The sequence below is a fragment of the Bos mutus genome, chromosome 10 (genome assembly GCF_027580195.1).
Source record: "Bos mutus isolate GX-2022 chromosome 10, NWIPB_WYAK_1.1, whole genome shotgun sequence".
Classification (NCBI taxonomy): Eukaryota; Metazoa; Chordata; class Mammalia; order Artiodactyla; family Bovidae; genus Bos; species Bos mutus.
In genome coordinates this window covers 10,569,813-10,582,745 of record NC_091626.1, presented here as the reverse complement: position 1 = coordinate 10,582,745, position 12,933 = coordinate 10,569,813, and the positions used below count along the sequence as shown (strand labels likewise).

At 50.8% G+C, this 12,933-nt stretch overlaps 1 protein-coding gene across 1 annotated transcript in view; it reads right to left on the bottom strand.

Moving 5' to 3' along the window:
- Positions 1-300: 300 nt before the first annotated feature.
- THBS4 (thrombospondin 4) overlaps positions 301-12,933 on the bottom strand; it is a 54,075-nt gene continuing 41,442 nt past the window's right edge. The window contains exons 14-22 of the mRNA XM_070377272.1: positions 11,617-11,735; positions 10,683-10,735; positions 7,617-7,810; positions 6,586-6,764; positions 5,026-5,074; positions 4,732-4,928; positions 3,964-4,136; positions 1,085-1,224; positions 301-524 (exon numbers count right to left, since the gene is read on the bottom strand). Coding sequence (XP_070233373.1) covers positions 463-524; positions 1,085-1,224; positions 3,964-4,136; positions 4,732-4,928; positions 5,026-5,074; positions 6,586-6,764; positions 7,617-7,810; positions 10,683-10,735; positions 11,617-11,735 — 1,166 coding nt within the window. The 3' untranslated portion in view covers positions 301-462. The remainder of the gene's footprint in view (positions 525-1,084; positions 1,225-3,963; positions 4,137-4,731; positions 4,929-5,025; positions 5,075-6,585; positions 6,765-7,616; positions 7,811-10,682; positions 10,736-11,616; positions 11,736-12,933) is intronic.

Here is a 12,933-nt window from a genome sequence, read left to right as displayed (position 1 = left end):
GAATTGGACAAACGACCCAGGATGGGTCAGGAAAAGTCTTCATAGGAATAATGTCCCTGAGCAGTGTTTCTGAGGTTCCTTACCCCAAATAAGGAGGCTGCTGAGGTGAGGAACTGTCAGGCTTCTCTGTGAAAGAAACAGAAGGTGAGACCTTTGGCCTGAGCCTTCTGACTGATGTACATGGTCAACCTCACGACTGAGGAAGAAAGATCCCCTGGCGATTGTCTGTGGATTCCACAGAGAACAGCAGAGTCCCCGTCAAAGCCTGAGCCACGTGGGAGTGATGTCTGGGTAACATGGTTTTTAGAAATCATCTCTTCTTTATTGCCACATTCATATAAGAAGTTTGGTATATCTGGGTGGGCAAAAAGAAAGCCACACTGAATACAAAGAAAATTGTAGGAAGTTAAAAAACATATGACTTTAGTGTTTGGAAAAGCAGTTACGGATTGCGTCCTCCATTTATTTATCCAGGCGATCAAAATTCTGGGTCTGAAATTCTTGGAAGTCCTCTGGGATGGTGTCTGCAAAGGGGGACAGGCACAGGGGCATTAGGAAGGCTCCCTCCAGCCCTAGTGCATCTCGAGCTGGGAGGCATCCTGTAGGGGTCGCTGTCAGCCCGCCCAACAAGCCCCCAAAGAACCACCCCCCATACTCCCCAACCCCGCAGCCATTTTCTACCTCAGGCAGCTTTGAACTGTTGGCTTAAAGCCCAGGAGCGTCATTCACAGGCCAAAAGAAAATGAGCAGGCAGAATGGGTTTTGAGTTTATGATTGTGTTTGAGCTATATGAAAATGAAGGCTGCCTCTCAATTAAATCTGCCTCCATCTCTCGCAGAACCCTATGTCCCAAGCCAAGCAGTTTAATAGTTTAATTCTCTAGGGTTCCATCTCCTCATCTATCAAATAGGAAACGTGAGATCTGCCTTTTGCTTGGATCACAGAGGGACCCTCAGATTTCAGGAATATGTGGCATGACTTTCGGCTTCTGGGAGAGATGTGTGCTATACAATAAGGTGGCATTGTTTGATTTTTTTTTTTTTTTCTAGTAGTAATACTATTCAGTAACAAGAATGTGCATTACCATTGCAGCGATATTTCAGGTTGGACCAAATGATGTTTTCCTGGGAGAAGCAGAACACGCCGAGCCGGCCTCCACGCATGGTGGTGTCTATGGTGACCCCAGAATCAGCCACCAACTCAGAGCCTTCATAAAATCGCACCCTGTGGACAACACAGCCGGAGTGGGTTTCAAACCAAGGTCAGGAGGAACCACCCATCAGGAGACGGGGGTCCTACTTCTTGGCCACCTATGTCTTTGCTCTGGTTCATCTTCCGTTTTTTCTCAGACCTGGGCTGTGCTTCCGGCTGCTCTCTTCCCCTTTCCCTGCTAGACTGGGAGATCCATGAGGTCAGGGACCACCTGTTCACATCTGCCCTTCTTCTGTCCCTCGAAAGGCCTAGATGAGGTTGGGCACTGAGTCCAACTCAATGGGTCCTCACTGATGAATCAGAAAGCACAATACGACCCAGGACCAAGAGGCTTTGTGACTTCACTGTGCAGTGAGTTACCCTGTCCAGACATCATACTTAAAAACCACTGCTCTTTGGGATCCAGGAGCAATGATTTTCCTCGGGAGGAACAGCATTCCCTAAGCAGGATTTTAGAAATGTGGGTGGGGGGCATTTGGGGCTGTAACCATGGCATTTAGTGGCAGAAGGCAGGGATGTTGGGTGGCTTACAAGGCCCTGGAGAGAACAATGAAAACCTGTCCTGCATCCAGACACCTTTGGGGTGCTCCTCCAGACCCCTGGGTAGGAACAGACCCTTGGCCTGTTTCTAGTTATCTGGGCTTAAAACCCAACTCAGGTGTGAATATCAAGTATTTTTGCACTAATATCAACTGATTTTTTTCCAGGGTAAACTGATAAACTGTTGAGTACATTTGACTCTTAAACAACATAGGTTTGCATGGGCACACTAATATGTGGATGTTTTCCCCGATAAATACTATTTCACTACATGATCTGCGGGTAGTTGAATCTGCAGATATGAACCACAGATACAGAAGGCCGACCATGGGACTTGAGCATCTGTGGATTTTTGTCCATTGCAGGTCTGGGAACCACCCCCTGAATTGTTCAAGTCAACTGTACTTCACTGTCCTGTTTAAAAATTAAGCTGTTCCCTATTCATCTTATTGGAGTGTGGTTGATTTACAATGTTGTCTTACTTTCTGCTGCATAGCGAAGTAGGTCAGTTATACCTATGTCCACTCTTTTTAGATTCTTTTCCCATAAAGGACATTACAGAGTACTGAGTAGAGTTCCCTGTGCTATACGGTAGGTCCTTATTATCTACTTTATAAACAGTCGTGTGCATATGTCAGGTCTGACCTCCCAATCCATCCTTTTCCCCCCTGGTAACCATAAGGTTGTTTTCTACATCTACTGCTTCTGTTTTGTAACAAAGTTCACTTGTACCCTTTTATTAGACTCCACACCTAAGAGGTATCATACGATATTTGTCCTTCTCTGTAGCTGTTCATTATTTTAGAAATTCACAACACTGCTGGCAATACCGCGTTGTGGCCACAACCCACGAGCTGTAGCAGGACGTCACCTCTGCAGTGATTCTAGGTACACGGGCCAGCAGCAGCCTCACTGTGTGTTCTGCTACGGTTGTGTCCAAGCACTTACACTATTTTGTTATAAATCTTATTTCTCCATTAGGGATCAGATTGATCCTTAACATCATGCAGGTAGGTAATATTTTCTATGACTTCATTTGGGATGGAAGAGGCTGCATTTCAAAATATTTGTTATAAAAAAGGGGGCATGCAGCTTAATAGGGCTGAGAATATGACAACCTCCCTCTAGACAGATACCACTTTTGGTGTAAAGTCTCAAAGAAAGACAAAGTATGAATTAGCTTTCATGATTTCCTTTTTTCCACTCGGCAGCTTTCCTGCCCCGGTCAGGAAAATGCAATCAGCACCTCTTCCTGAAGAAGTGCTACATAAGCTGGTGTGGATCTGTAAGCCTGAGGAATGAGAAAGAAAGTACATTGCTGCTGCTGCTGCTGCTAAGTCACTTCAGTCGTGTCCGACTCTGTGCAACCCCATAGACAGCAGCCCACTAGGTTCCTGTCCCTGGGATTCTCCAGGCAAGAATACCAGGGTGGGTTGCCATTTTCTTCTCCAAAGTACATTGACTACATGTCAAAGATGTGGTTCTAAGACATCCTAGCTTCTGAGAATAGGTGTTTGTTTTTTTAAACAGTCCTACAGGGAAATTCCAAGGGCTTCCCTTGTGACTCAGACGGTAAAGAATTTGCCTGCAATGTGGGAGACCCACGTTCAATCCCTGGGTGGGGAAGATTCACTGGGGGAGGGCATGGCAACCCACTCCGGTATTCTTGCCTGGAGAATCCCATGAACAGAGGAGTCCAGTGGGCTACAGTCCAGGGGCTTGCAAAGAGTCGGACTTGACTGAGCAACTAACACTTTCACAGGGAAGTAAGGCAGAACGTGGGCTCACAAGAGGGTCAGTTCATGCCGAGGGCAGTATGTGTCACTGCTATGTCAGGCGCAGGGGAGACCAAGATAAAATGAGACACGGGTGCTGCTCTTGTGGAGTTTTATCAGACCATGAGGGACTCACTGCAGCACGAAATGCTGAGGTAAGTGATGATACAGGGTCCAGAGGGACCACACAGGATGGTGGATGAGGGTCAGTCTTGCCTCACACGGGTCAGAGGGGCAGACTGTTCTGGTGCCCATGCCTCCCCCACAGAAGGTCCTTCTACCCCCAGGTGGCCCTACCATCCAGGTGGTCAGTCTGAGCGGGGTGTCCTCCTCCTACCTCTTTTCTGGGAGCCTGAGGTCCTGGCTCGCCCTCGGGAGCTGTCTGCTCAGGGAAGCGAAGGCTCTGAGATGTGGGAGGAGGGGGCGCAGCGCCTACCTGATGTAGCCCACCTGGGGCCGGTGCTGCAGGAACCAGCGGTAGGACACCTTGTCCTTCCAGCCCACGTTCCTGGAGTCCTTCCACAGCAGCCTGACCTGGTCACTGGTGTCCCCCGTGTGCCACAGCGAGTTGCGGAGATGCTCCCCTGGACCTGTCTTGGACTTCACGGCCTGGACAACGACACGAGCAAGGTCTTAGATACACAGACCGCACTTCCTGCATCCCGTATCCCTGGGGAGGTGATGGGGTCGGGATTCATGGGTGCAACCGGCAGCCTTGAATCTGGACACAAGGCGTAAACGCTTCAATGCCATTTCTGCTGTGGTCATCCCCAGCCTTCAGTGATCAGCACTGGCCGGCATTCCACTACCTTGGTCCGTGCTTTCCCTGCTGTCAGCCCCATCGCTCCCCACATTTGGCCAAGGAGGGCTCTGACCTCTGCCTTTCCTCCCAGCAGGAGTGACGGACATGGTTTCCCAGCCCTCCTGTACAAAGTTGGCCACCCGAGGAAACACATTAGTCAGTTTCCAAGGGGACTGTGCTCGAAGATGTACCCCTAAATCTTCCCCACCTCTGGGGTCAGACGTTCTCACCCAGAGGGGAGCATGCAGCTCCTACAAAGAAGCGAAGGCATGGCCCCCTGGATGGGCTGCAGAGTTCCCAGATTTGAGCACAAATGCATCAATTTCTATTAATGAATGCCATATAGGAGAACACAGAATTTAAAAGGAGGGTGAAGGGCCCAGAAGAAAGGGAGACGAGTACCTTGAGCTGAATGCCAGGTTCCGCGACAGCTCGGAATGGGGTGGCCTGCCAGTATGTCTGCTCTGTCTGCTTCCACATGACCACGTAGAAGCTGGAGCTGTCCTGGTAACCAAAGATGAAGCCAGCGTAGTCATCGTCCGTCTGGGTGTTGACGTGGAAGGTCCCTTCGAAGTCAACTCCATTAAAAGCCGTGTACCCTGTAAAGATCAAAGCAGATGAGAAAAACAGACAAGCCACGCGGGTAGCTGGAAAGAGTGAATTCCACACAAGTGGTGACTGAGGCCCTGGACATACCCACTGCCAGGCCAGGATCGCTGTTCATGGTCTGCACAATCTCCATGCCCTGCAGAGAGAAATGCAGGAGTTAAGATTAACCTCAGAGGGGATGGAATAAGCTCGAGGAAGCTCAGATTCTCGGGCATCACCGGTGAGAAGTCAGTGATGTCTGAGCTCCATGTAAAGATTTCATTATTTGAAGAACTGCCCTACCTTCTTATGTGCTCAAAGAAAACATACACTTTTCAACAAAACAAAACCTCAGTGCTGAGTAGAAACTGTTTTGCTAAAACTGTCACTTGAGTTGATTCAATAGACTCTTAACTAGAGAACATACGCTTTAAAATTCTTTTTTAATTTTTAATTGGAGAATAATTGCTTTACAATACTGTGCTGGTTTCTGCCATGTTGTTGTTCAATCGCTCAGTCGTGTCCGACTCTTTGCAACCCCATGGACTGCAGCCCGCCACCCTCCTCTGTCCCTGAGATCTTCCAGGCAAGAATACTGGAGTGCTTGCCATTTCCTTCTCCAGGTTTCTGCCATTCAACAACATGAATCAGCTGTAAGTACACATAGGTCCCCTCCCTCCTGAACCTCCCTCCCACCCCTCTGGGCTGCGGAACATGGGGTTAGGCTGTGTTATACAGCAGTGCCCCCCAGCCATCTATTCTGCATATGGTAATATACATGTCTCAGCGCTGCTCTCTCAGTTTGTCCCCTCTTCTCCCTCCCTCGTGTCCATAGTCTGTTCTCTGTGTCTGTGTCTCTACTCCTGCCCTGCAAATAGGTTCACCAGTAACCATTTTTCTAGCCACAAAAGAACAAATTTGAGTCAGCTGAACTGAGGTGGATGAACCTAGAGCCTGTTATTCAGAGTGAAGTAAGTCAGAAAGAGAAAAACGAATGTCGATATTAATGCATGCTGCTGCTGCTATTGCTTTCAATCCAATGTGGCCTGCTGGGTGGCTTTTAATGAATGTCTGCTGGGTGCCTCTCTGTGCCTGCCTTCTTTAGTTCCACAAGGAGGCGAACGCACAGGGGCACCTGCTGCAGAGACTGGGAGCATGGGTCTAGGGAGACTGCCTAGGCCCCAAATCCAGCAGTCTCAGCTGCTTACCTGCCGTTTTACCATGAGGAATCATTCAAGCTTTGTAAGACTCGAGCTCAACATCTGTAAAATGAGGCTAATTAAAGCACTCCTTCAACAGGACTGTTGTGGGGAATAAATGTGAGGTGGGAAAGTGCCTGGCTCACAGTCGGCACCCTCTAACCCACTTCTCTCAGAAGGGCCTGTGTTGGGGGGAGGAACTGGGAGACTGGGATTGACACCTACACACTAGTGATACTGTGTATGAAACGGATAACTAGTGAGAACCTACTCAGGGAACTCTACTCAGACCTGAATGGGAAGGAGGGCCAAAGGGAGGGGATATGTGTATGTCTAGGTGATCCACTTTGCTGTACAGCAGAAACTAACACAACATTATAAAGCAATTATACTCCAATAAAAATTAGTTTTAAAAAAAAGCCTGTGTTGAGAGGCAAAGCTGAGCCATCGCCAGCCCCATGGCACTCACCTGGTTCAGGACCACCCAGTTGGGGTCGATCTGGGCATCCCCTTCAGGGTCCAGGACCACGGTCTGATAGGCCCTGAAGTCGGTCAGGGTGACCTCTGCGTTCTCTGGGCACACGTCTATCCGATCAATGACCTGGTCCTGGTCAAAGTCTGCCTCACAGATGTCTCCCACTCCATCGCCTGAGGGAATGGAGGAGGGGAGCTGGGTAATGCCCACCACCCCCATGCCACCCCCTCTGTGACAGGAGCCAAAGAGAGCCCAGCGCCAGGGCTAGGTCTTCAGCCTGCGTGGAGAGAGAAGTCCTGGAGTCAGCTGTGGCTGAGCCAGGCCTGGGATCCTGGTGGTGGGTGGCTGAACCCCACTGCAGGTGGTCAGAAGGACTTGCCAGCAGCAGCGTGAGGGTAACTGTTCAAAGCTGACCTGACAAGAAACCCTGGGTGTCCTCTAGGATCGCACCTCAACGACGGGTGGATCTTAAGTCTGACCTTACGTAAGCAAATGTCTGCAGTACTTTCTGGACTATGACATAAAGAGCAGGGAAATTATGGCCATCAGACACTCTCTCAGAATAATTTACAGTGACCCTTAGGCTGAATCTAGCCCAAAGTGTCTTTTGTCCAGCTAACAGGATGGTATTAGTATCAAGACGTGAGTTTGCGTATGCGGCGTGGGCACGCTTACCGTGCTCACAACTCTGCCATCTCATTTCTGGCCCTGTGCACACCTGTCCCCTGCAGGCATCGGAGCCTGTGAACCCCACCCCCGCCTGTGCTGCCCTGGCCTCCTCTCCCTCCTGCTCCCGCTGGGACACTGGTGAAAGGGGTGGGCAGGCCCCAAGGGGGAGCGTGTGGTTGCTTCCCTGCCCCATGTGGTCTCAGACCAGGGCTGTGCCCGCCTCTGACAGCTGGAGACGCGTGGCTCCCAGGGCTCTCCTGTCCACACAAGCTGTGGCTGCTCGGAGGAGCTGGACCCTGACAGAGGTGGGCCGCCGTGAGCCTGGCTGAGGGGAGCCCTGGGCCGAGCCCGCTTACTGTTGCTGTCCTCCTGGGCAGGGTTGGGGACCAGCCGGCAGTTGTCCGGGCCAGGGGGTACCAAGTCTGGGATGCCATCGTTGTCGTCATCATCGTCACACTCGTCACCAATGCCATCCTTGTCCGTGTCCAGCTGGGCACTGTTGATGACGGTGGGGCAGTTGTCTGTGCTGTCCTGGTGCCCGTCTCCGTCGCTGTGGGAGAAGGGAGGGAGGGGCTACGTCACAGCTCAGCAGGGGACACGAGGAGCCCAGTTCTTAGGAGGAGGGGTTTGGGTTTGGGGTCTTAACCAGGCTTGGTCTTTTATCAAGCTTCCCTGGTGGCTCAGACAGTAAAGAATCTGCCCGCAATGCAAGAAACCCAGGTTTGCTCCCTGGGTTGGGAAGATCCCCTGGAGGGCATGGCAACCCACTCCAGTACTCTTGCCTGGAGGATTCCATGGACAGAGGAGCCTGGCAGGCTGCAGTCCTTGGGGTCGCAGAGTCAGACACGACTGAGCAACTTTCACAGGTCCTGAGATAAGGCTGCCTTATGGGCCTCAGAGACCATTTCCTACTTTCCCGACCTGTTGCAACAAGTAGATCTTTTCTATTCAAAATAAGGGTCAATTTCTGTGATTCCGTGACCAAATGCTCCTTTCAGTCCCTGGTATGACTACGATCCCTGCAGAGACTCTGGGAGTGGAACAGAGGGACGGGCAGGGCACCAAAGTGCTGGCTGAGAGCCCTGGCTCAGCTGTGCACGTGGCCCCAACACGACACTTGGCATCCCCCTCTGGGCCATGCGGACAGTAACAGCCCACCTTGCAGGCTTGAAGACTGAAGGCTGATTAGAATAGTGCATATTACATTTTTTCCATGAAAAACCACTTCCAGGGGCCTAGCCCTTGGGAGGCCCTGTGGAGTTTCCTTTTCTAATACTCTTCACCATGCCTGGCCAGTAGACCCGAGAAGCATCAGCTGTGAGTGCACAAGAAGTGGACTTCAACATACTCCTCAGTCTCTGAGTCTCAATTTCCTTCCAGGCCTGATGGCCACCAGGGGAAGAGTGTGCCCTGTCCCCAAGCTTCCCTGAGTGGACAGTGGCCTCCTATGACTACTCGGGATTACAGCAGATATTCCTTTCACCAGTTCTACGCATGGCCCATCCTGGGCCAGCAACTACCCCCACAATGGGATGGGAAAAGGAGGCCAGGGACCAGTGCACGCCCTCTAGGCCAGGCTTCCCAGATGGGACCCAGGGAAAGTCAGGTCGGCTCGAACAGCGGGATTCCTGGGCCTGTGGCAGGGCTGTTTTCCAAAACATAAGCCTGAGCTACTGCCGTCAGCAGCCATGCCATGTAGCCCCGAACGTTTTTATGCAAAACCAAGCAGTTTCTGTCCTCAAGTCTGTGGGAATTAAAATGTAGCAAATGAGTCATTTATTTTAGGCAACTTCTAGAGGCTGGTGGGACAGGATATTTTAGAAAGCACTCAGATGGCAATCAGAGTGCAGGATGACCTGCAACAGGGAACATTCGTGATGCTCATCACTGAGGGAAGTTGTCAGGGTACCAGTCCCACCTTCCACTCAACAACAGAGATATCCTGTGTCAGCCTGTCACGGACTCGCCTCTCCTCATGGTGTGGGAACAAAAATACCTCACTTACCATTTTCTGCAGGTCACCCAGGGGCCAGTACTGTGCCGGGAGCTTTACCCACATTATCTTTCATTTGCACCATCACTTTTAAGATGCATGTAATTATCTCTACTTTGCAGATGAAGAAATTGAGACAGACTGATAAGTATGCTGACGTTCACTTAGCCAGCATGTACTCTGCAGCAAGGACATGGAGCACGTGGATGGAGATGGGGCTTGACAGGATCTATCCTTGAGCAAGGCTGGGCTTCAGAGCTGCTGGCTGTAGGGCAGCCTCTAAGGAGAAGTTGAGGAGGGAAGCTACCTTGTTCCTTTTGCCTTTCAGACCCTTTCCCTCCCTCATCCCTGTCCTGCTCCCCCTATGATTCCCTATGGAGATGACAGGGTCCAGAGTCTCGGACCGCAGGTGCCTCTAGCAGAGCTGCCCATGTCTACGTTTTTGATGTTCTTATAGCATCAGATCCAGCTCTTTGTCCTAACATAGGCCTCCATCCATGTGGGATGAGAAGGGCTGACAGCATTCATTTGCATAGAACAATTCCACCCAAGAAGACTGAATGAAACGATTCCAGAGACAATGAAATCACAAAGATCTCTCAGCAAGCTGGCAGCTCTCTATTTGGGGCTGATGGTGAAGCTTCCCTGAGCTGAAAGAACACACAATAGCAAAAGAGCTAATACCCATGTAACAGAAACTGTGATATGTACTTTCCATAAACTAGCTCAACCTTCACAACAGTCCTAAGAGCTACATTCCAGTTTTAGCCCCATTTTACAGATGAGGAAATGGAGGCACAGAGAGATGGGCAGCTGATGTGTAAGGTTGCTGCTGCTGCTGCTGCTGCTGCTAAGTCGCTTCAGCCGTGTCCAACTCTGTGCGACCCCATAGACGGCAGCCTACCAGGCTCCCCCGTCCCTGGGATTCTCCAGGCAAGAACACTGGAGTGGGTTGCCATTTCCTTCTCCAATGTGTGAAAGTGAAAAGTGAAAGTGAAATTGCTCAGTCGTGTCCGACTCTTAGCCGACCCCATGGACTGTAGCCCACCAGGCTCCTCCATCCATGGGATTTTCCAGGCAAGAGTACTGGAGTGGGGTGCCATTGCCTTAGCTGATGTGTTAAGTGGAGAACTGGGATTTACATCCAGGTGTGTTGCTCCAGAGCCCATCTCTAACAAGGGATGCCACACAGCCTCTCCTGTGATGGAGTCTCAGTTGCTCGAGTGCCTCGTGGCCCACCCATGTGGAGATACAGTCAACTCCCCATCCACAGAGGTGCAGTGACCCTGACCAAAGACAGCCATTGTTCCTCTAGCAACTCAATCTACCCAGAGAGCCCCCAAAGCATGGTAGCAGCAGAAAGCTCTGAGAGAGAAAACTCCCTCTGGATTTTTCATCTGGTCCTATGCAGTTGGGAGACATGCCATACCTGTCCTGATTGGTGTCACAGGAGTCCCCAACCAGATCATTATCCACGTCAGACTGCAAAGGGAACAGAACGTGTTATTTATCCCTAGGCCTGCACAGAACGTTCCGGAGAAGGCAGGCCTGGCCCATCATCACTGGATCTCAGGAATTATTTCTTTGAAATTGGGGTGGTGCAAGCTGCAAAAGGACAACACCATATTGGTGTAGGCACAATGCTGAATTTTCAAAAAAGCCTTCCAAAATATCAAGCTCCAAGGACGGGCTGCCTACACACCAGATGAGCTGACTGGAGAAGGGCGCCGGGGCAGTGTGGGGGCAGGTGCAGACGCGGCCCTCCGGCACAGGTCGGAAGGGGGCCAACCACAGACACGAGGATGAAGCAAGCAGGTTTTGCTTTGCTTCTGTATTTTGGAGCGGAGCCAGAACAGGAGTGAGTCAGAGGGCAACAATGACGACCCCTTCCCAGGGCTTTCAAAATATGTGACACATCACATCCAAGGATCCAGACAGGAAGGAGGAGAGAGAAGAGAAACTGCACATCGCTGATTGAACCTAATCTGAAATGTCCATACACAGGGGTTTGGGGATGAAAGGGACATGAGGCTCCCCATAGTTAATTTCCGTTACATTTTCCTTTCAGCAGGAAAAAAAAAAAAAAAAAAACTTGTTCTGGGCATCCTTAGATTCCTAGGACTGACATCAGAGGGACTCTACAGCCTGTGAGATGAGTCAGAGGGCCCCAGATGTCCTGCAGTGTCCCTCTCATCACCTCCAGTCCTACGTATACAACATTATCACCTCTGCTGTTAGGAGGAAGGGAGCAGCAGCAAACGGGGCTGGTGGGCTCTGCTGGGTTCTTCCAGATGCTGGTCTTAAAGTGCATCTTTGCATGGGGCGCTCAGCCTGGGGTTCGGCTTCCCTTGGGTCCTACTAACCTGGTTTGGGTTGCTGACCTCAGGACAGCTGTCACAGGCATCCCCCACACCGTCACCGTCTCTGTCTTCTTGGTCACTATTGGGAACTTTCTGGCAGTTGTCCAGGATGTTTTTTATTCCTTCAAGAGAGGAATGCTTCCCTGAGTCAGGCGAATGTCACAGAAAGGTCTGGAGCACAGACTTTCAGGAGTTGTAGTGATTAGGCCAGCACGCGGGGAGTGGCATCCGCCCAGGCCATCCTCGGGGAGCACTACCCCTTCCAGCAGTTATCTGCTGTGTGTGCGTGCTCAGTCATGTCCAACTCTCTGTGACCCCTGGACTGTAGCCCCGCCAGGCTCCTCTGTCCATGGGATTTTCCAGGCAAGAACACTGGAGTCAGTAGCCATTCCCTTCTCCAGGGGTGCAGTTATCTTGAGGTAACATCAAAGGATGAATTCTGGGAGGCTCAAAAACGAACAGTGACTTGTGGCATTTATCCAGCGAGTTAGAATCTGTCCAAGGTGTTGAGGGCTATCACTGTGACCAGATGAGGCGGCAAGAGGGCCAAGCCTGGGGAGGGAGGAGCTCGTGGGTCTGTTACTACCAGGGCCCCAGGGCTTGGGCGGTGGTGGGCTGGAGCCAGGCCCTTCACACCATTTCTCCCCAGCTTCCTGTTCAATTGTGTCATCTCCTCTTGGTACCTTGGAACCAGGGATGGTGGGAGTGGTATTTATATCATGGAAATGCAAATGCTACAACTCAGGGCCTTTTCTGTTCATTTTGCTGAGCTGGTTTACCAGCTGTCCGGCTTATAGAAGGTAAGGTTGCATTTTAGAGAGGTGTGAATTTTCTGGAGTAGGGTGTTGGTGGGTATAGTGTATTTCTAAAAGGATATTCCTTCAAGGTCCTATAAAGTGATATGTTTTTCAGAAATGATCAGATCCAGCCTATACTTTGATGACAATCATCTGTGTTTTATGGGAGCTATACAGAAACAAATGTCCTTCCTTATGGCCTGCAGAGCTCTAGAATTGTTCTCCAGGGGTACTACTCACACAGACCAAAGTATGAGGCCCTTCAGTGGACCCTGGAGCTGGCTGGTACAGCCACCTGCCTGATGGCCCTTTCCACTCTCTGGGAAAAGACCTGATTCTCTGCATGAGGAGCCTGACCTGGGGCTGCAGTGCTTGATCCTGCTCTGCCCCTCTCCCTCAATCTTCCACTTCTAGGGCTCTTATGCTTGAGAAGGACGGTGGGAGGGAGGAAGCTGTAGTCTGAGAAGACAGATGTCTTCCAAAGATACAGCCTTGACAAGACACTGCTTGAAGGGATTCCTAC